Source organism: Labrus bergylta, chromosome 11 (assembly GCF_963930695.1).
Source record: "Labrus bergylta chromosome 11, fLabBer1.1, whole genome shotgun sequence".
Lineage (NCBI taxonomy): Eukaryota > Metazoa > Chordata > Actinopteri > Labriformes > Labridae > Labrus > Labrus bergylta.
Genome location: NC_089205.1, coordinates 9,931,430 through 9,954,807, shown reverse-complemented (window position 1 = coordinate 9,954,807; position 23,378 = coordinate 9,931,430). Strand labels below are relative to the sequence as shown.

General features: G+C 43.9%; 1 protein-coding gene across 1 annotated transcript in view; it reads left to right on the top strand.

Moving 5' to 3' along the window:
• The window catches only part of clcn2c (chloride channel 2c), a 135,232-nt gene that overhangs the window by 18,710 nt on the left and 93,144 nt on the right, over window positions 1-23,378 (top strand). Inside the window, 1 exon segment of the mRNA XM_065960149.1 lies at window positions 15,222-15,372. Coding sequence (XP_065816221.1) covers window positions 15,222-15,372 — 151 coding nt within the window.

Here is a 23,378-nt window from a genome sequence, read left to right as displayed (position 1 = left end):
CATTCATCTGCTTACGTAACATCAGAGATAGCTTCATGTTCATGACCATAACATGATCAGTTAACGTGGAGCTCAGTGAGATGACTTCAGTTTACGATACATCCACGGCTGTAGAAAAACATCTATTTATTAAAGACTGAGCCTCGGCCCGCCGGGTGTGTGTGTGTGTGTGTGTGTGTGTGTGTGTGTGTGTGTGTGTGTGTGTGTGTGTGTGTGTGTGTGTGTGTGTGTGTGTGTGTGTGTGTGTGTGTGTGTGTGTGTGTGTGTGTGTGTGTGTGTGTGTGTGTGTGTGTGTGTGTGTGTGTGTGTGTGTGTGTGTGTGTGTGTGTGTGTGTGTGTGTGTGTGTGTGGCGCACTTTGGACAAGTATTTTCACTCGGATCAGTGGACTGGCAGGGGGGATTTTGACAGGGATCTCAGTGTGTTTGTCTGCAAATATCTGTGTGTGTGTGTGTGTGTTCCAGTGAAAGCAGCAGGAGTGGAGGTACCTGGGGTCTGTCAGAGCACAGCCTGAACAAACAAACAGTCGTCTCACTGTGCGCTGAAAGCATCGTGTAGTATTGTGTAGACGAGAGCTTTCACCCTGCGCTCGGAATGAAAGCTGCTCTACACGTTGTTCTGAGAGTAGACGGCTTCGTCCCTCAGTTCAGATTTAACACGCCTCTGCTTTCTACATGACAACACAGGATAGAGTCCGCCATCTCTGCAGCATCCTCTTTCAGATCTGAGACCTTCATCTGTGACCTCCTGTCCTTCTCTTCATCAGACCACAAACAGCTGAAGAATCATTATTTAGATTTTTATTCTTCTCCCTTTTTGTCCTCTTTGACTTGTTGTACGTCCGCTCAGCCTGAAACTGTATTTCCGTCACAAGTTATGAAGCTTTGTACATTTCTTTTGTGTATGCTATGAATTTTTATTGATCTGGTAACCAATAATTACCTTCTCCTGAAGGCCGACGCCGATGAGATGACCGATATATTTTCACGTTATAAGACAGGCTTTGGTCTTTCTATTGCAAACTTTCCTCAGCTTTCAAACACCCCTCAAGTCGCTTGGTGCTATGGCTAGCGGCTCCTGCTGCTTCGTGTGACTTTTAATACGTCCTCGTTGCCATGACGACTCTTCAGGTGACCTACAAGAGTCAGTGTGTTAAAACTTGACGACCTTTTCTCCTCTCCTCTGAATCCTTGCAGCTCACATTTTGAAAATTGCAAATCTTATTCTGCTCGCTGATTGATGCCGTGTAAATTCTCGCTGTCGCTGTGCCCCTCGTTCTTCTTCTCTGTGTTCAATGGCGCATGCGTACCGCCACCTACTGTGTGGGAATATGTAGGCTTGTTAATAAGAAAATGAACCACATTTTTATCAGTTAACATGTCTTTATCGGAACAATTCGAAATGTTAAAATATTCTGAATATCGGCCGATTAATAATCTGAACCGATTTATACAGAATCTACGGCCCTCAAAATCCAGAGATTAATGATTGAGTCCGCATTCCCAGTCAGAACCCGGGGTGTCACCAGGGCGGGGCTCTCGAGTCATGAAATCCCAGATGAGGACTTTCATGACTCTCATGATTTATCTTGACTCTGGAAATGTGTCTGTGACGTTGAAATCCCTCTAAACGTAAAGCTGAGAGCTTTTAAACAGTCACCTGTCCGAGTCCTTCAGCTCCCCGACCATCGTTCCCGATGGTTCTCACGAGGCCATGCGGCACCTTTTCCACACGGATATGTGAAGATGGTCGGGGGTTATGAGACGAGGATTATATCAGCCTTTCTCCGACTTTAGAGGACTCCACAAAAAGCTGCTATTATTGTGCGCTGGAGTGTAGGATTGGTTCACAACAGAGACACACACCGCTGCACAACTAATAGATCTGCTAGTTTAATCATTTTAGCACCCCTCCCCCTCCCCCCCTCTGTACACTTTATCTCGCCCTCTCTCTCTCTCTCTCTCTGCCTCTTCCTTCTGCTTTCATTTTCCAAACTGTTTTTGTCTAAAAGCTTTCTTTGTTCCCTGTGTGTGTGTGTGTGTGTGTGTGCGTGAGTAAACTTGTTTGAGCTAATCTCGTCTCACGTGACAAAGGAAAAGGAGTTAATCCCTCACATCCCAGTAAAAGTCACTAATGTGTGTGTTAGCAGCAGCAGCAGCAGTGAGCGGGATTTGTGGCTGTGTTATTGCGCTGACATTGACTCACTTTCTTACTTCATTCAGTGTTTCCTGGAATAATACAAAAGTGTCTGTGTGTCTTAAGGACTGTTTTTAGTTCATTGTGTATGTGAAGTCATCACGATGTTTCCTGTGGTTATAATCACATAGAATGAAAGGTGACGGCCTTCTTCTCTTCTGATGCAAAGATGACTTTTATATTTTGTTCTTATTTTTCTCATCCCTCTGTTATTGGTATTCCATCATCCTCATCACTTCTTCTTCTTCTTCCTCGTTAGCTTTAGCGTTGGGCAGCAGTAGCTCAGTTCTACAAACTGACCTGGGTTGGGATCCAGAGGGTCACCGGTTGAAGCCTCGGTGCGGACCAAGTCCTGAATTGGTCTGGTATCTGTAGAGGTCCCGGTTGTCCACAAGATCCTGTTTGTGCATGTGTGTGTATTTCAGCCTGTGTGTGTGTGTGTGTAGCATGTCTGTGTGAGGTGGTTAGTACTCGTGCCCAATGTGTGGAGGCTGTAGTCCTCCAGGCAGGTGACCCAGGTTCAAATGTCATTCTCTCCCTGGTCTCTACAAAAGAAACAAACCCACAGCCTTCATGATACAAAGATGAGGCAGCGCTCTCAGATACGATGAGAGAGAGGTGTAGCAGATGGAGGAAGGGGAGGCAATGTAGGTGTTTGCTGATGTCCGCAGGTTTACACACACACACACACACACACACACACACACACACACACACACACACACACACACACACACACACACACACACACACACCGGTTGATTGGAAGCTGTCACAGGCAACCTTTATTCCATTACAGATATTGATACAAAAACTTGCTCACCTTGCAATAAGCTGAGTCCCTCCTCCTCCTCCTCGTGTCTGTCTGAGCGTGTGTGTGTGAGAGAGAGAGACCCTGCATCACTGAATATGTAAGCATGAGACTCTCTTCTTCTATTTTTCACCCTCTCACCTGGCTCTGTGTCTCATGTTCTCTCTCTCTCTCTCTGTTTTCTCTCTCTGTGGAGTTCTGTTTGTTTTATGACTCTCAGATTTCACTTTCTCACCTCCTTCAACCTCTCTCTCTCTCTTTTCTCTCTCGCTCTTGTTTTCTTGCCTCTGCGGGTTCACGCCACTTCTTCTTACACCACTTTTCATCTCTTTTCTTTTCTGTGTGTGTCTCTCTCTCTCTCTCTCTCGCCATCCATCTCACTGTCTTTAATCTGGACATTTTCTCAGGCGAGTTATTGTCACAGCTGTGTTTTCTCTGCAGACGCAAGTGATGAATCTACTGGACAGTGTGTCCTCTCCCCGTGTGTGTGTGTGTGTGTGTGTGTGTGTGTGTGTGTGTGTGTCGGGGCCCGTTCAGGGCAGTGCCATGGCGGTGCCTTCCCACGTCCCCATAGAGAACGTGCGGGAGACAAAAAGAGAGTGAGAAAAAAAAAACACAGGCCGTCATTGTGCACAAATGTCTTCTCTCCCTCCTTTTCCTCCCTCAGTCTCCCCCCTTTCTCTCTCACTGGGACGCCATTGTCCGTTTGTCTGTTGTCAGATTCAGTATTATCTTTTGAAAATGAGACAGATCCTGAGAAGGAACCCTGGGGAGTCTCCCAATGTTTAGTTTTGTAATTCTGTATCGATCCCCCAAAAACACTAATGATAGATTATTAGTTCAAAAATAACATAAGAAAGAACTAGAAGAAAACTTTCTTCTACTTCTTTCACACCTGCTGAAAACTCCTGGAGGAGCTGCACATGTGAACGCACACATGTCACGTCTTACGTCTTCTAAAGAACGACATTAAAGGTCACATATTATTTAAAACCCACTTCACCATGTTTCTCTAACACTAATATGTGTCTCTAGTCTGTCTACAAACCCCCCAATGATGAGAAAAGTCCATCCTCTCCATCTTTTGCCTGCTCCACTTTTCAGAAAATGTGTGCTCAAACAGGCCGTTTGGAGATTTTCCCTTCATGACATCACAAAGGGCAGTAGCCCCTCCCCCAGGTGGGTGACACTCCCACAGCTAGGTGTTTGTTCTGCCCTCTGAGTCTGCCTTCTCACCGTAAACAATAGGACATGGAGCGAGAAAGCCCAAGACACCCAAGCCCTTTCAGAGAGGGGGCGTGGTCAGACACAGCTCATTTACATTTAAAGGTACAGACACAGAAACAGCCTGTTCTGATCAGGGCTGAAATAGAGGGGTTTATAGGCATGATCAAATACAGGATCAGAGTGGATTTAGAACAAGAAACTTCACAGACATGTTTTGAGGAGCTCTGAGACTTATTTACACTGGTTGAAGAGGAGGAGAATATGTGACCTTTAAATTAAAAATCTTTATTCAGTGTTTTTACAGGTTTGAAATATCTTTACACTTTAAACTTTTGAGTATAATTGCCTGCAGCCCTGCTAGAGTTAAAGCTGCTCTCCTTCCTTTCAGACACATTCTATGAATCCTAAAAAAGTTGTTAACTACGGCCGCAGTGCATGCTGGGATGATTTTACTCCTCCATTTATTCTTACTCCTGATGTGTGTCTTTGAATGTGTGTCGTGCTGAGCTCGGTTTGGTTTGAGTCACAGCTCACGGCTGTCGACCACGTCACCTCAACAATTCCCTTAATGGGAATCTGTCCACTGGAGCTGCTTCTCCGTTGACATGACGGCACCGCTGCTCGCTGCAGTGTCCTTATTCTGACACTGTGTGTGTGTGTGTGTGTGTGTGTGTGTGTGTGTGTGTACACACAGGGGGATGGAGGAAAAAGTCCCATTATGCTGTGAAATGCTTTTTTTGTGGAATACTATGCTTTGGTTATTATTTCTCGGATCCCATCTTACTGTGAAAGACTTCTCCTCTTAGCGGTCTTTGAATCTTATTTAAACCTTTCTCACTCTGCTCGAGCTGAATCTGCTGAATCACCTCATAACGACACTTTACCTGAATCCCCTTTATTCTGAAGCTGGTCTGGTCTCAGCCCTGCTGTTACTGGGGGGTTACTTGATGAAGAGTAAAACAGTAAAATGTAAATATATGATATGGAGGCTTTACAATGTCTCTGTTTCATAAGGTTTGATAAGAGAGTTTAACAGGTTGTGCAGGGATGTCAGAGGATTGTTTTCAAGTTTACAGTAAATAAAACCTTTAATCTTTACAGTCAGATACAGAAAACTGCTCTGCATTTAATTGCAACTTTGGTGACTAAAGGCTGTTTAAAAAACAACTCAATATCCTCGCTGGCCTTGAACGCGGCATGTGGCTTTTAAAGTTTGGAAGGAAGGACAAACTGTGACGGAAGCGTGCTGAAGTATTTGGAGCGAGCCGGAGCCCGGTCTGCCAACAGCGATGAATGTGCCTGAGTAAATATGGGTTTTCTTAATGAGGCAACAGGAGAGTGCACCTGCTGCACTCTCTGACACATGCACACTCACACACACACACACACACACACACACACACACACACACACACACACACACACACACACACACACACACACACAGGACTAGCACAGTCCACAGGTGAATATCAGTGTTTCCTGAGTCTGTTGCTTTTCCTTGGAGCAGTGGTTTAAGACGTGGATCTCATACTGATGTGCAGCTGCTCGCCTGCCATTGGAGCTGATTAGTGGAGCGACAGATAGAGAGAGAGAGACTCGTCCACACACATCTATAGAGCATGTACAAGAAGTGAACGTAGCTGCTGTCTCAAACAAAGAAGCCGAGATGGATGTTCCTCCATCCTGCATTCTTTCTAATCACCAGCAGGGGGCGACCCTGCAGGTGGCACCAAGAGATCGGATTTCATGGAAGCGAATGAGAAAATTATTCTATTTCTCCTATTATTTATAACCTTTATAAATCTTTTTCTGAGGACATGCTTTTAGTTCTCCTGTGATCTTGTAGTTCTCTTTTGATCTTGTAGTTCTCTTGTGATCTTGTAGTTCTCCTGAGATCTTGTAGTTCTCTTTTGATCTTGTAGTTCTCTTTTGATCTTGTAGTTCTCCTGTGATCTTGTAGTTCTCCTGTGATCTTGTAGTTCTCTTGTGATCTTGTAGTTCTCCTGTGATCTTGTAGTTCTCTTGTGATCTTGTAGTTCTCCTGAGATCTTGTAGTTCTCCTGTGATCTTGTAGTTCTCCTGTGATCTTGTAGTTCTCCTGTGATCTTGTAGTTCTCCTGAGATCTTGTAGTCCTCCTCTGTCCTGGTGAACCTGTGAGTTCAGCTGCTCATGGCTGCGCTCACACTGACGTCATGGTTAGTGCAGTAATTTGCGACATTTCTTTGGTTTCCTTTCAACGCTCACATCAGAAGTGTGAATACTCGCTCGTTAATCACCTGCTCTCTGTCGAATCTCACAGCTGCACTCTTTCATTCCCCTCCTCCATCCCTCCATCTTTTTTTCCCTTCTTTTCCCTTATCCTCTCTTCTCCTGAGTCCACAGTTAAATCTAAATTCAGCTCACATTGCACGATGGATTCTGTGTTTAGTGCCAAACTTTTACAGCCCCCCTCCTCCACACACACACACACACACACACACACACACACACACACACACATGCACCCAATCGTCTTTCCTTTCTCTTGACCTCTCTTTTCATTCTGTCCATTTCTGCCCCGCTGCTTTTCTCCAACACCTCCTGTAGCTTTTCCTGCCTCTTATTTTTCTGTCATCCGTCCATCCATCCTACCTTCTTTTCTTCCATCTGTTTGTCCAGCTCCGGGTCGGTGCGAGAGAGGCCCAGAGGGGTTGGCATGGCAGCCTGGCACAAGCATACAAGACTCCCTGTGAGCCCCCTGGGGTGCCCCGCAGGAGGATTGGGCAACATTTATTTACTGTACATCGCTCCACACCGCCCTCCTTCAGCGTCTTCTCCTTTTAGGTCTCTTTGATGCTCTTTTTGAATCTCTTCAGTGCAGCTGTTCTTTGTGCAAACTCTGGATAGGAGTGACTTATTTAAACCTCTCAGAGTTTTATGTAACAATCATTTCAAGGGCCGATCATTTTATGAACCTTTCCCTTTAGAGTACATTATCGGGGTGTCATTTCTCGGAGGTCCTTGAAATGCTCGATATACCTGACGTCTGTAAAACAAAGATTATTTGAAGCAGTTTTCACACATGCACGCTTGAAAACTTCAGTCAACCTACCCCTGAAATCTTCCCGATTTGTTCATTCACACATGTCCCTCGCAGTGCAAAGTTTGCTCTCTGGGACGGGGGGTCGGGTACAATCACTTCTATCTGAACCAGTTCTCTTGCCCGCTTCCATCTCAGCAACACCTGTTGGTTTGACCTGATAACTGCTCTCATATCTGGCAAACCGAGGGGCGTCCAAAACGGCCGTGTAGGGGTGCCTTAAAACAAACCGAGGGGCGTCCAAAACGGCCGTGTAGGGGTGCCTTAAAACCGCCTACCTTCTCTGGTCCAAACAAATCCAGAGCATTCAGGACCAGAATCTAAAGTTAGAAGGAGGACATACTGGCTGCTGCATTGTTGTCAGAGAAGCCAACACTTCAACATAGCATGTTTCCTTAATGTCTGATCATATAGTAAGCTCACTTTATCATCTCAGTACCTACACAGCTTTATAATTCCAATTTCTGGATTGAATCTTTTGACTTGGCAACAAGCATTAAGACTTTCAGTTGAACGTTCGTATCATTAATTATGAATAAAATATCATTTTAAGCAGTTTAAGGCTCCATGTGGGATGAGATTGCAGTTAGCGTTGCTGCCAAAGTTGATAAAAGTTGACCTCAGAGTTCCCTGATAAATATTCAGCACGCAAAATGAAGAGCCTTCCCCAACATTTGGAGCAAGGGGCGGCTGAGTCCCGACAGCATTCTCTGCACCTAGTAACATTTCCAAGGATGCAGTGTTTTCAGTTTCAGTCCTTCCATCATCACATTCCTTCGTCTGTCCCGCTCAGTCTCACTCTTCACCCTTTCTTCCCTCAGTCCACCTCACACAATCCCTCCTTTAGATGAATTGCACAATGATTCTTTCAAATTCTCGTCTTCCTTCCTTCCCACACCAGTTTGCTGACACAATTGCACTCACACACATTTAAGAAAAAACCCCAGCAGGAAAAGGTGTGTGCTGAACTCGCTCCTCTACCTGTTATTGTGTGGATCAATGTTTTGAAAAGGAAGGTCGGAGCACAAGGAAGAGCTCCGTCTTATCTGCTGTTTGTCTCCTTACTGCAGCAAAGCGGATCTTTGAGTATAAATCGATCTTCTTTGTTTCCCTTTCTTCACATACTCACACTGAAACACACACACACACACACACACACACACACACACACACACACACACACACGCACACACTGTCAGGGAGCTCATTAGCTGCAGTGAGTGGTGGCATGCTGGGCTCGAACGGTGAGGCTCTTGGTCATTTGGGGTTGACTGCTCGGACTGTAGCCAGCTCTTTCTCAGTGTGTGTGTTTGTGTCTGTGTGTGTGTGTGTGTGTGTGTGTGTGTGTGTGTGTGATATCAGCTCTCTACTCTTGTTTTTGTATATTAGGCGCTTGTTCCCTCATTTGGGGTCCCACTTTGCCATCGCCTGACGTGTGTAGTTGGCATCAAACCACACGCAATGACACACACACACACACACACACACACACACACACACACACACACACACACACACACACACACACACACAAAAGCACAGCCTTTCCCAGTGGCCCGACATTACCTTTGTACCAAAAAGTACTCTGCCAACCTTTGTACCGTTGCATGCCTTTAATTGTTCCTCAGCCTGATCTGCTCAGCGACTTCCCCCCGACATATATCAAATTATGAAAACAATAATATTGACCTTAAACAGAATTTTTAACCTCCTCTCCCCTTTTTATGAAAAGCATTATAAATGAAGATGATGTAATTACAGCTACGATTAGATCGCGATAATTATCATGATGGTTTTATCGCCCACGCCTTTTTACATTTATGAAGTGAGCGGGATGTTTTTGCAGGTTAAGTACTCACTGCTGAAATAGAATGTGTGAAATATAAAACAGGAAGTCACTAGACTCAAGGTGGTCAAATTACCCCGAACACAGATCCAGGATCAGAGCTGACAGGACGAGGAATAAGAGTAAATCTGTGAGGTCGTTTGTGTCCGTGTGTTACTGATTTAACTCTGACAGCAGGGTTTCAGTTCACTCATTAACCGCTCTTCATGGCCTAGGAAGGTGTGGCTCCAGCTGAGCTCTTGATTGGCTGTTGGAGAAACGTAAGCCCTTTATCAACAGCATGCGCCCACCCCAGTTCCTTGACTTGTTTTTTTTCTCTCTCTGGACTTTTCTTATCCATAAAGCATGACTTCTCCCCCCCCCTTGTTTTTTATCCTCGCCTCCAGCTCAGAATCCTAAACAGTTTTTTTAACATCTTCCCACAAAAGCCCGGCATCTCGTGTTGTGTGTAAAATTTATGACATCACTTGTGGTACACTCCTCCGAGGGTTTTGTGTGTGTGTGTGTGTGTGTGTGTGTGTGTGTGTGTGTGTGTGTGTGTGTGTGTGTGTGTGTGTGTGTGTGTGTGTGTGTGTGTGTGTGTGTGTGTGTGTGTGTGTGTGTGTGTGTGTGTGTGTGTGTGTGTGTGTGTGGTTAATTCAGTGACCCTGTAAGAAAGCTTGTTTCTTCCTGTTCCTGAGAGTATCACCATTGGCCGTCATCTGTGATTCCAGCTCCATCGTTTTAAAAGAATGTAAGGAGTCGAGGTTTGATGGAAGTAAAGCGTGTCGTCTCAGCGTTCAGAGTATTTATCAAACGTAACACAATTTCATTTTCTCCAACCAACCCTTTAATGAGCTGCTGTTCTTTGTTGTTGAGAATCACAGCAGAGGTATATTAAATATCCTACAACTTAAAACCCTTCACTTCAGGTCCTCAGAGATCTGAGACACACATTCAAATATTTTGATCCCAGGGCTGTGGCTCAGCTGTTATTGTGAACTGCTTCATCGGTCAGTTGTCTTTAGAAACTGTCACCACAACTTTGCATCCGCATCGACTCTGTAACTTCTGCATCGATGCATGAATTATCAAGGAGCACATGACGATGTATTACCATATCATTGTTTTTAGCACAGCCCTTATTTCTTCTAAATCAAATCTTTGAAGCTGAAATTCTTAGTTGGTTATGTTTTATGGAGTCATATTTCCTGAAGTCCTTGCGTCGTTGCCCTGGTTCCTCCAGCAATGATTCCTGTTCTTATCTCTACTTGAAGTATGCCTCACCCTCGGCCTTTCGGTTGCCCCGGCCACCAGAGGACAATGAGTCCAGGAGAACTCGTTCATCTGGGATCAATTAACCCAGTTAGGCTTGCTCGGCTGAGCGCCCTCCACATAATGATAGGCTTTCACCCAGAGATGCCTTTGCTCTGGATGGGTCTATTTGTTTTCCTCCTCAAGTCTGAAGCAGAACTCAAGGGGTGCATCTGGGAAGCTCTATTTCTGCGCTCTTGTTTTTTGGGTCTTTGGAGTTTCCTTTGCGTTTCAACTCGTAATTTAAACTTAGGGTTGGCTATCACGAATGTGCCTGGGAATGCGACGCAGAACGGCATCTTGGGAAGAACGGCGGTCTGCATTTGATGTCGGAAACCCCAAATCGCTCCCCACATGTATCCTCTCTCCATTTGGCCTCTGTTGTTTCCCTCTGTTTGTGTTCATTCCTAACCGACATATAGGACTAAAGTGGATCCGTGAAGGTATTTCAAGGCGAGTCAACCAGTTCAAGCTTTCAACGTGAAGAGTACAGTTTGGTACTGAAATGGTTAAAGCCTCTTAAGCCAAGATTGGAATCAGTTTGAATCATGCTATCTAAAAAAGACCCAGTACTGCTGAGGACTCTGAGACCAGAACTCAAAGTCCAGTACAAACGTTTAACTCCCAAACTGGGACACGCCCCTTTCTTTTCGCCCATGCTCCCCCAAAGTTCTCCATCATGTCTTTCCCAGCTCAGTAAAGCCGCCTCTCCCAAGCACTGATGAGTTGATAAGCTTCAATCAGGCATTTCAGGCGTACCCTCTGAAGGAGCGCCCTCTTGGATTGCAGTTCTGCAGAACTTAACGGCCACCTTGTCACAGGAAGTCTACCCCGGCTTTGACCTCTCATAAAGAGGGTTCATTTCACACCGCTTGGTTCAGGTATGAAGAAATAAACAAAGGTGCACAGCTTCTCCACAAAAGACGACTTGAAATCTTTAAATAATGCCAGGCAGTTTGAAGTGATGAATCTCAGACTCTGACTTTAGACAGGCCGCTGTTGGTCAGCTCGTTGGAGGCAGATAGTCCGTTATCTGACGTTTTTCAGAACGGGCACAAGTGTAAAGCATAAAAGTACTTTAGTTATCTTCTGAGCTCGATTAGAAGCTCAGGGAAGGTGATCATTGACCCCTATAAAACAGCGACCAGTGAACTAGTGAGCTTTACAGTTTACACAAGAAGGTGTGTGTGTGTGTGTGTGTGTGTGTGTGTGTGTGTGTGTGTGTGTGTGTGTGTGTGTGTGTGTGTGTGTGTGTGTGTGTGTGTGTGTGTGTGTGTGTGTGTGTGTGTGTGTGTGTGTGTGTGTGTGTGTGTGTGTGTGTGTGTGTGTGTGTGTGTGTGTGTGTGTGTGTGTGTGTGGCTAAAAATAGCACGCTTAGCTCCTGTTTTCATTCACGGGTGATGGTGTCTACAAGGTGCCAAGTGTCATAATGATTCATCACAGCATCGTTGTGTCTATCTCTTTGTGTGTGTGTGTGTGTGTGTGTGTGTGTGTGTGTGTGCATCTGTATGTTTTCTAAACACTTGAGTCCACCAGGCCACAGGGGCTGTGTTCCAAGAAGTGCGAACCTGGTTCCAGAGTCGGTTTAATCCTGACATGCTTGGAAATGTAGTCAATCTGGATATCTGAGAATCAGAACAGTCTCTTGTACCTTTTTTGCTTTGCTGTGTAAATAAAACCGTCGCTCTGGGCGTAAAAAGAGAACTACCACTGTTGTGACAATAATTATTATACAATATATAACAAAGAGTACCCCCCCCCCCCCCCCCCCCCCCACAGATTTTACTGAACTCTACTGTTGCAATAATGAGCCTCAAACCAACAGCCTGTTGACCATTTGAAAGGACTGACCAGAAACCAGTCTATCAACTTGATCAGGGTCGAGTGCAGCTCTCTTCTATTTCCAATATAACCTGCTGATGAGAACAGATCGCGTTCAGAGCGCACACATGTTCCTGGAGCACAAATATTAGCGTGCCAGCTTGGAGAGTTGCAGGCTTGTAGTGACCTGTGTCTCTCCACCAATCAGTGAGCTGCAGTCTGCAGAGAGACGAGTCTCCCTTGTGTCAGTTTGCATCTCCTGAATCCCGCCCCTAAAACATTACTGTCTTCATTTACTGAGGTCAAGAGGTCATGAAATGATCATGTCACGCTTAGAGCGCCCTCTGCTGGATCAAACTGAAAACTGCTTCAGGTGGCCTGATGAGCTGACAGACTGAATATTTTGAATTCAAACTGCTCATTACAGTTCGAATGTGAACTTTTTCCCCCAGCTTCGAAAAAAATGTTCAAACTTGAACTCGAATAACAAATGACAGCTGGAGATGACACACTGCAAAGGGCTGGGCTTAGATAATCGAAATCGCAGCACAGCCTCCGGTAATCATCGTTTGCACAACATGTCTGTACTTTTGTCTCTTCTCTTGTAGCCGATTTTTCTCATTCAGTCTGGACCTGATTTATGCCTAACGTTCAGCTTTGTCTCATCATCTTCTCCTCTGCATCCCAGAAAAACACAGTTAACAAAATAAATACCTCGATTATTCTCAGGTTACATTAATGATGACATCATTAAACCATTAAATCATTAGACCAGAGCACCGACTACACCGAGACAAAAGGAAGCAAGCTGGTGAGCGGAATTATTTTCAAAAGATGAGACAGCTTTGAATTTCCCAGAAAGACTATTCTCTCTAAAAACCAAATTGCAGATTTGTTCTGCTGTGCGCTGCTTTCTGTAGAACTAAATGTAGTTGAGCACGCTCTTCAGGCCCTCTCACGAGCAGAGAGACCCTCAGGGAGTTAGAAAGTGTAGCACTTTGCATTTAGGAATGAAGCTACAGCGCTGTGCTTTCCAGTCCCTGTGTCCCTCTTCACTGTGGGCTCCTCCAGACGAGCGGGATGCAAAGAGGATTGGAGATGCATTGGTCTAACATGTAGAACACCTGGCTGCTGATTCAGAGAGGAGGTTTTTTATTGGGAACAGGAAGTCACCTGTTGGACAAACTCTGATCCATGTTTTTGGTCAAACACTGTGGGAATCTTTGGTACATTGGTATCAGTATTGGAAATTGTATAAAGTTATTTTAAACATCGGTTTGAACCCTGATTTTCACAATGGATGCTTCTCTATAAAAATATAGTGGGTGCAAAATAATGTAATAGATCAGATTTTCAGGGCTGAATTAAAAAACGTGCTTAACCCTAAGTCAGACTTTTGTACAAATGTTCTGACTGTATAAACATGGACGTAGCGTCAGTGACATCACACATTGGTTTTTGAAGAAGTGTTTCGAAGCTTAACGATGGCGGTCGCCATATCAAAAACGATTCCAACTTTCTGTCAATCTAGTAACAGACAAAGAGGTGGAGCTGGGGCGGGGCTTCAGCCTCGTGCCAAACAGCTACACCACGCCCACCTGTCAGTCAAACCACACCCCTAACTATGCAACTCTATGTCTGAACGGCCTTTCAGATAGGATGCGTCATGCTGATTGCAGCCCAAGGTTACGCTCATCTGTGCACTCTCTTCCTGCTCTGCACTCGACCCCGTGAATGTGTCTGTAGATGTTGTAATAAGTCATGAAGCTGCAGTAATGTCATCTGCTATTGGCCCACCGTCTGATCAGTCTGTAATTACAGTCATCAGAGGAAGAAGCAGTTGCAGTGTAGATCAATCTTGGCTGCAAAGATAACCTGGCAGCGTCCGTCTGTGGACGTTCAGTTCATGTTTGTCAAATCCAACAGAAGCAAACCAGAAAGTCCCATGCTGCTGAAATCTCTGTTTAGTCCTCGATTGAGCCCTGGACTCGGATTCAGACTCCTTTCTGTGATGTTGTGTCCGACCAAGAGGAAGTCATTAGTGCCTCCGTTCATTTTCCCCGCCCAGGAGTGTTTTGCTGAGGCAGAGCTGGTGTCTGGGTGGGGACCAGAACTTAGGGCTTCCTGTCTCTTGTCCTGCTGACTGGACTTATTTTTCTGTGTGTTTAAGAGTAATGTGTGTGTTTGTGTGTGTGTGTGTGTGTGTGTGTGTGTGTGTGTGTGTGTGTGTGTGCGTATGTGGGGGGGCTGTTATGCTGGGGTCATAGCAGAGGTTGAAGCTTGACCGGTTTGGAGACAAAGAGAAGTTATTGGGCAGAGTGTGAGGGTGTGTGAATGTCTCTATAATGTACATTTGTGCTCCTCTGTGTTCTCCCACACTGACCTGTTGGCTGACCTCAGACTCCGGACTGTCCAGAGGTCTCTTGGGCCGTTGTCATTTTAAAAAAGCATGCAGAGCCCGTCAGCAGTAGGGATGTTCAAACCAGTGAGATGTGTAGTGAGTGAAATGATAAAGTGACTTTACTATATGATCAGACATTAAGGAAACATGCTATGTTGAAGTGCTGGCTTCTCTGACAACAATGCAGCAGCCAGTATGTCCTCCTTCTAACTTTAGATTCTGGTCCTGAATGCTCTGGATTTGTTTGGACCAGAGAAGGTAGGCGGTTTTAAGGCATCCCCACACGGCCGTTTTGGACGCCCCTCGATTTGCCTACAACGGCACAAAATGCACCATTAAAATCGCAGATATTGATGCGGTCCTTTAAACAATCCCTCTCTATCCGTCTTCCTTACTCGACTCGATATAAAGCCTCATGTCTCTTTCTGACTCATTCATTCGTCTAAGTCATTGAACTACACCTTCAGAGAAATCTAAAGTTACACACTGTCCTCTTTCGTGCACTGAAAGCTCAGCTCACACTCTTGCTGCGTTGTTTTTTCAGATGTATGGCCGCTACACCCAGGAGCTCGGGGTGTACGCCAAAGAGGAGGCGGCGCGGCTGAGGGAGAGCGGGCAGAGGCGATCGGTCAGCGAGCGGAGCCGGACTCTGGACCTTCTGGAGTACGACAAGGGACGCTGTGCCAAGTGTCGAAGTAAGTGTCACACAAGAAAGGACTAAGATGGATTCAAAAGACGAAACTCTGACTCTTCTGACTTTCTCTGTTTCTTCTCTGCATATGTGACACAGTGGATGTTACCCAGAATGCATTAGTAAGATGTTCCTTTCTGAAACACAGGAAGGTCAGGAGCAGCATCTCATGCCGTGTCATGTATCATATTGTGTTCCTGTAGTTTGAGCACTAATAAAGGGGCGGAGACTTCAGAGTCAAACACTCCAAAGCTTCCATCTTTAAAGAAGGTTTGAAGGGCGCCGATAGCCTGCCGGTTGTGACGCGTGCCCCGTGTGTAGAGGCTGTGGTCGTTGTCACAACGGCCGTGTGCTGGGGTCCGACCTCGGCCCTTTGCTGCACGTAAAAGGTTGAAGAAAATGTTCCATACTTTGATACTTTTCAATGCCACATGTTTTAAAGTGATCCAGTCTCCTTTATTTGAACGATCACTGGAATCAAAGAACACAAACTTCCGATCTTCAGCAGTCTGCAGCAGTAAGCTTAAAGTCCATCTCTGCTCCGACACTGACTTCCTGTCCACTCCGCTCTCTGGAGGCCTTGATGCTTTACAGTCAGATTAAAAAAAAGTACAGAAGAGGATCTCTCGACAATCATCGCATCGACAATCATCACATCGACAATCATTTGTTCTGAATCTGTAGACGCCGACATGTAAATGAAAACCACATCACCATGCATGAGTGGATCCATGTGATCCCCTCGCATTTCTCCTCCTGGTGCTGCTGTGGAAACTAATGATTAAAAGTGTGTGTGTGTGTGTGTGTGTGTGTGTGTGTGTGTGTGTGTGTGTGTGTGTGTGTGTGTGTGTGTGTGTGTGTGTGTGTGTGTGTGTGTGTGTGTGTGTGTGTGTGTGTGTGTGTGTGTGTGTGTGTGTGTGTGTGTGTGTGTGTGTGTGTGTGTGTGTGTGTGTGTGTGTGTGTGTGTGTGTGTGTGTGTGTGTGTGTGCAGCAGCTGATAATGAGATTAGATAGAACCGTATGTGGGACCCATAACAGGATATAAAAGGCTGTAAACACAAGTGTGGAATGTCATTCAGATGCATGTGGAAGGGGAAAAGACCACACACACACACACACACACACACACACACACACACACACACACACACACACACACACACACACACACACCTAGAGTTGCAGGTGTGTTTTGGATCGAGTGTTATTTGACTTTGTGACCTGTCAGACCAGCCACACTATCTCCCTTTGTCTCTTTCTGTCTCTCACACTCCTTTCTTACTCCGATCAGATCTTTTTCTCACAGCATGCACCTTGTTTCATATCAGCTGATCCCTCTGGCGGGGCAGCAGCTCAGTCTGTGCGGACTTGGTCTGAGAGCCGTTGTCTCGGTGTGGACCAAAGTATGGAGGTTGATCTGTCCATTAGTGCGTGTTCACAGATCCTGTTTGTGCATGTGTGTGTGTTTCACGCCTCCAGTGTGTGTGAGAAACAAGTCTCTCATCACAGAGTGAAAATAAAACAATATATATATGCATTTCCTTTGTTGGCGAAAGTCACCTGTTGTCCTCTAGGCGCTGTGTTTACAGGTGATGCTACAGAGTATACTGCAGATGTGAATAAAAGCTGCTTCATATAAAGATTAATTTGGATTTAAATGAAATATAAAAAAAAGTTAAATGATTGACGAAAACGACTCCATTATTAAACTTTAAAGCTTTCCTTCTCCGCCTGTTTCACACATGAACAAGAAGAACGTAAGAGATGAGTTGTTTAGAGAGAGAGACGAATATTTATTGAGGCTCGAGCTCATGCAGAACATTTCGGGATGGATCCTCGATGTGGCAAAAAGATAATTTGTGACTGAAGGGAGGAGCTGCGAAACAACGAGGACATCAGTAATTACTAAAAGAGAACGAGTAGAGTCAAGAATGTCTCTGGGTAAAGTTTATGCATGAATCAAATCAGTGCTGAAGAACTGCTGAGCATGTCAGGAACATCCTCCATGTGCAGCTTCCTGTTCAGTGTAAAAGGAGCGCCCTCTGCTGTTTACAAGGTCTCAGTGCACGCAGAGTTATTCTCTTATAGATATTCTTGCTGCAGACCTGCGAGTGAGCGTGTGTGTGTGCGCGTGTGTGTGTGTGTGTGTGTATGTGTGTGTGTGTGTGTGTTTGTGTGTGTGTGTGAGCGTGTATGTGTGTGTGTGTATGTGTGTGTGTGTGTGTGTGTGTTTGTGTGTGTGTGTGAGCGTGTATGTGTGTGTGTGTCCTCGGCTCTCATCTCAGTGATGAGTTTTGCTGTTGTTTCTCTGCCGGCTGATGAGTCAGCTGTCAATCTGCCTCTTCCTCCTGTTTTCATCCTCTTTGGAAGGATCAAGACACGGACATGCCGCCAATTGAATTGATCCGTCCCTCAGCAGGTTGCTGCAGGAGACCTAATCTGGATCGCTTTGCAGAAACACACACACACACACACACATTTTTCACAAGGCAAATATTAACACACAGGCTAAGGTAAAGGCGTAAAATAAAGAGTCAACAGGCTGAAAATATATGTACATATAAAGTGACACAGTGCTGTGGATAATGAGTGCAGCTGCTGAGGGAGACAGGGAGCTACTCTCACTGACACACTCACATACACACACACACACACACACACACACACACACACACACACACACACACACACACACACACACACACACACACACAGTGCTCTCCTGCTAGGATCGGCACTATCTCTCTCTCTATTACTGCTCCCTCGTGCTGTTTCTTTTTTTTTTTTCTTTTTTTTTTATATATATTTTATTCATTTTTTAAACATAACAAGCACAGAACAAGACAGCACAGATGTAACCAAATTACTGAATATATATATATATATTTTTTTTTTAAATATATATATTCAAAAAAATAATAATAATAATAATAATAATAATAATAACATACATGGGTTGTAATAACATATATCATATCAGATACAATCTTATCTACCTAAATTACATGTCAAAGGGAAAAAACATGACTATGATGTATTTTTGAAGATAAAGTGTGGGCACCCTTTCTGCAATAAGCCAACCAGATCAGTGGGAAGATAATCTATGAAGGGTTGCCAAATATTATAAAATAAGTTGTTATTGCCCTTTAATTTAGCACTGAGGTGTTCCATAGGAAGAACCTTAAATGTTTCTCTGTACCACTGCGTAACTGATGGAGGCTTCTCCTGAATCCACTGAAACAGAATACATCTCCTCGCTAGGAGCAGAAGTTTACCCATTAGAACGAGCTGTCCTGTTGATAGAGAAAACTGTTGCGTAGGTAAGTTCAGGAGAAACAATGCTGGCTCTAGTTTTATTGTTCTGTGAAAAATTAAGCCAAGCTCCTGGGCAACATTTTTCCAATACCTGGATATTAAGGGACATTGCCATACACAGTGATAATAAGTTCCTACTACTTTTTTACACTTCACACAGAGGGCGGAGATCTGAGGACTAATTTTGTTTAAAAATTGTGGTGTTCGCTGAAGTCTATGTAATATTCTGTATTGGCTCTCTTTGAGTCGATTACATGTAAAGATTTTCCTAGCTGAAACAAAGGTACCTGACCACGCCTCTGCACTAAGTTCAACCTCCAAGTCCCTTTCCCATAATTCCCTAGTTCTCTCAACCCTATCACAATTAATAGGATGTAATTTGTCATAAAAAAGGGAAATTATTTTTCTGTCGTTGAGCGCATTTAAACTAAAATTGAGAAGAAAACTTTCAATTGAGCTCAACAATGATTGATCAGTGGGGAAAATCAGATCTGATTTGACAAAGTGTCTAACTTGGAGAAAACCAAAGAAGTGACTATTTGGTATTCTGTATTTGGTCTTGAGTTGATTGAATGACATAAAATCACCATTTTGAAATAAATCAGCCACAAATCTTAGACCCTTTGAATACCAGTCATTGAAAATACTTTTCCCTATACCTGGAGAGAAGGCTTTATTTTGAGTCAGAGGTTGTAATGCTGATGAAAAACCTCTCCGGCCAATGTGTTTAGTAATATCTCTCCAGATTCTAAGTGTGCTAAACATGACAGCGTTGTTTTTAACATCTGCTGGCAGTTCGCCAGCATCAGTTGAGAGGAGACTGAAAGGAGAGAGAGGGGAACAGCACCATGAATCTGTTAGAGGCTCCCCTTGATGTATAAAATGGTTTAGCCAGCGTGATATTATCCTGCCGTGGCAGGCCCAATTGTAATATAGAAAGTTAGGAAGTGCTTGACCCCCCCTGTCTATTGGCAACTGTAAGGTCTTCATCTTTAGCCTAGATTTCTTGCCATGCCATATAAATTTTGAAAGAGATCTTTCGATATCCAAAATAACTCTTCTATTGATCTTAAGTGGCAGCATTTGCATTGGGTACAACATCCTGGGAAGTACATTCATCTTAACCAAGCTTATTCTACCCATCCATGACAGAGGAAGATCAAACCATCTGTTGAGGTCATTTTTAACTGCTTTCAAAGTTGGAATAAAATTGAGTTTATACAATTCTTTTATGTCTGCTGATACTCTAATCCCCAGATAGGTAAAGCCTGAAATTGACCACCTGAATGGAAAATTAACAAGGGTATCCGGGACACCAAAGTCTCCGAGAGGCAAGGCCTCTGATTTGTCATAATTAATTTTGTAACCTGAAATTTGGCCAAATTCACTTATAATCGATTCCAATACCGGTATGGAGCTCTCTGGATTAGTAATAAACAACAATATATCATCAGCATAAAGCGAGATCCTGTATTCTGTGTCTCCCAATGTGACACCAGAAAAAAAACGGTGGGTTCTAATGGCCTCTGCGAGAGGCTCAAGCGCAAGTGCGAATAAAAGCGGCGAAAGGGGACAGCCCTGGCGTGTGCCTCTATTCAGAGGGAACATCTCAGACACTGAACCATTTACCAGAACTCTTGCAGACGGAGATCTATATAGGAGCTTAACCCATGTAGTAAAACCAGAACCTAAACCAAACCTGTTAAGAACATCAAATAGATACTCCCACTCCACCCGATCAAAAGCTTTTTCTGCATCCAATGAAACAGCAAGAATCCTTTTTTTTGTATTTTGTGAAAATTGTATAACATTCAGTAGCCGACGGACATTGGAGTGGGAGTACCTACCTTTTATAAACCCTGTCTGGTCCGACCCAACCAAGATGGGCAAGACCTCCTCCAGTCTTTGAGCCAGAAGCTTGGATAATATTTTGCTATCAACTCCGAGTAAGCTTATTGGTCTGTAAGAAGCACAGCTATCTGAGGGTTTATCTTTTTTTAAAATCAAGGAGATGTGGGCAAGATTTAGAGTTGGTGGAAGTGTTCCCCTTTCAAAAGATTCTATAAACATTTTAGTTAAAGGTCCAACCACCAACCTGGACATTTTTTTATAAAATTCAGGGCCGAACCCGTCAGGACCTGGGGCTTTTCCACTTTGTAGAGATTTAATAGTATCTAAAACTTCCTGTGTTGTGATTGGTCTGCATAGATCATTTCTGTTTGTTTCAGACAGAGTTGGGAGATTTATTTTATCAAAAAATCGTTTTCTCAGCATCGAAGTGTTTTGACACTCAGAAGAGTAAAGGTTTTGGTAAAATGTTTTCATTATTTTACTGATAACTTTGGTTTCAAAATGTTGTTTCCCCTTGAAATCTTTGAGTGATGGGATTACACAAGACCCTGCCCGGCCTTTTGCAAGACTGGCAAGGAGCCTGCCAGGTTTGTTTCCAGATTCAAATAATCTATGCTTCGCAAAAAAAATAGCTGATTCTGCTTTTTGGGTTAGAAGTTGATCTAAGGCAGAGCGCGCTGCTTCTAATTTTTTAAACACCGAAACGGAGGAAGAGGTTTTAAAGACTCTATCCAAGGTTTTAATTTGCTGCTCAAGCTCTAACTGTTTCGCTAGTGCATTTTTCCTCTTAGCAGCTGTATAAGAAATGATGCCCCCCCTCAGAAAAGCCTTGCCTGTTTCCCATAAAGTAGATGCAGATACATCAGGTGATTCATTAGTGGAAATAAAAAGTTCCCATTGTTTTTCTAAGTATGTTACAAATTCAGGATCGCTGAGAAGAGATGAATTTAGGCGCCAGTGTCTAGATAAAGGGTCATAATAAGGTGGTAGGAGTTCTATAGAAACTAATGAATGATCCGAAAGGACACATGCATCAATAGAGCAGGATTTAGTCCTGTCGAGTGTTGATCTTGAAACAAATAAATAGTCAATTCTTGAGAAAGACCGATGAGGGCGAGAGAAAAAAGTAAAATCTTTCTCTCGAGGATTAATGATTCTCCATGCATCAAATAAGCCTAGATCTAGACATAGATCCTTTGTGGCTTTTGCCATCCTGGATAGAGGTAAAGTTTTAGATGGGCTGTGGTCCATTTCTGGAACCAATCCGCAATTGAAATCTCCTCCTAATATAACAAAAGGGGGGCAAATAGAAGATATATCAGCCAGTAACTTTGAATAAAATGAGCTGTCAAAAGTATTGGGGGCATAAGCACTTCCCATGAGAACATGTTCTCCATATAAAAACCCAGTAATTACAACATACCTTCCTTCTGTATCGTGAATAACTTTTTCAAGTTTAAAACTCATATTTTTGTGGATGAGAATTGCCACCCCTCTACTTTTTGAGTTGAATGAGGAATAAAAGATTTGGCCGACCCAATCACGTTTTAACTTCAGGTGTTCAAGGTCTGTAAGGTGGGTCTCTTGTAATAGTGCCACTTGTACCTTGTCTTTTTTGAGCATAGAAAGTATTTTACGTCTCTTTACCACATTATTGATCCCTTTGACATTTAATGTGATAATTTTAATGTTACTCATTATGTAGCGTGTTTATCTGACAAGAAAAAATAAAATAAGACAATTTAGCCTGATATATAACCCACTGTATGTAAAAAAAGATCAATTCAGTATCATTTGACATAGAAACTGTGCTGACATAAACATATCCATCACCTAAAGATGGAAGAACCAGAACCTTCTCCATGCTCAGAGCACCCTGCAAATATAAAGCCAGCATAAGAGCATGAAGTGTATAAAGTAACAAAACAGAACAAAAACCAAAAGCTACCAGATGGGTAGTACTATAGGAGCACGTGCTGCCAGAAGGAGTCATCACCTCTGGAGGGGAGAAAGCAAAACAAAACAAAAATCCCTCCGTATCCACTCCCGCACCCACAACATAAAGTTATTACATGCCTGTTATATTTGGCATTTGATTACCATAAAGCTTCTATGGCCATAATATTTGAGAAATAAAATGAGAAAGAAGAGGGCCCCTTGATTGTTATCAATATTTTAGCCAGACAAAAGAGAGGCTGCTTCACACCAAGAGACACACTTGGGAAAGACAAAATATAGTTTAGCCATGTCAGTATTTAGATTATTACAGTCTTATATTTAGGTAGAAGAGAGCTGTGGTTAACAAGTAACTACTGACCAGATTTATTCCAGTGTGTTGATAAAGTTATCTGCATCTCTCGGTGTTTCAAACTTGTGCTCTGCGCCGTTGTAGTTCACTGTCAGTGTAGCCGGGAAGCGCATGTTAAACCGTATGCCCTTGTGGATTAGAGCTTGACATACATTGTTAAATGCGCGTCGCCTCTCTCGAACCACAGACGATAAATCCTGGTGTATAAAGATCCGCTGTCCTTCGTATTCCAGGTTAGGCGTTGCCCTCACTGCTGCCATTATTCTCGGCTTATCCCTGGAGTTGTGCAGACGGATGATCACCGGGCGAGGGCGTGCGCCTCGCGGTCCCAAACTCCGATGTGCCCGGTCAATTTTAATACGGCTTTTGGTACCGGGGCTCGCTTCTAGGTTGAGAACGGTGGGCAGCCAAGATTCAAAAAAGTCTATCGGGCGCTTCCCCTCCGTGCCCTCTTTCAAATTGAGTACGCGGATATTATCCCGCCTGCTCCGGTTTTCCATGTCAACTATGCCATCAGCCATCACCTTCATTTTCTT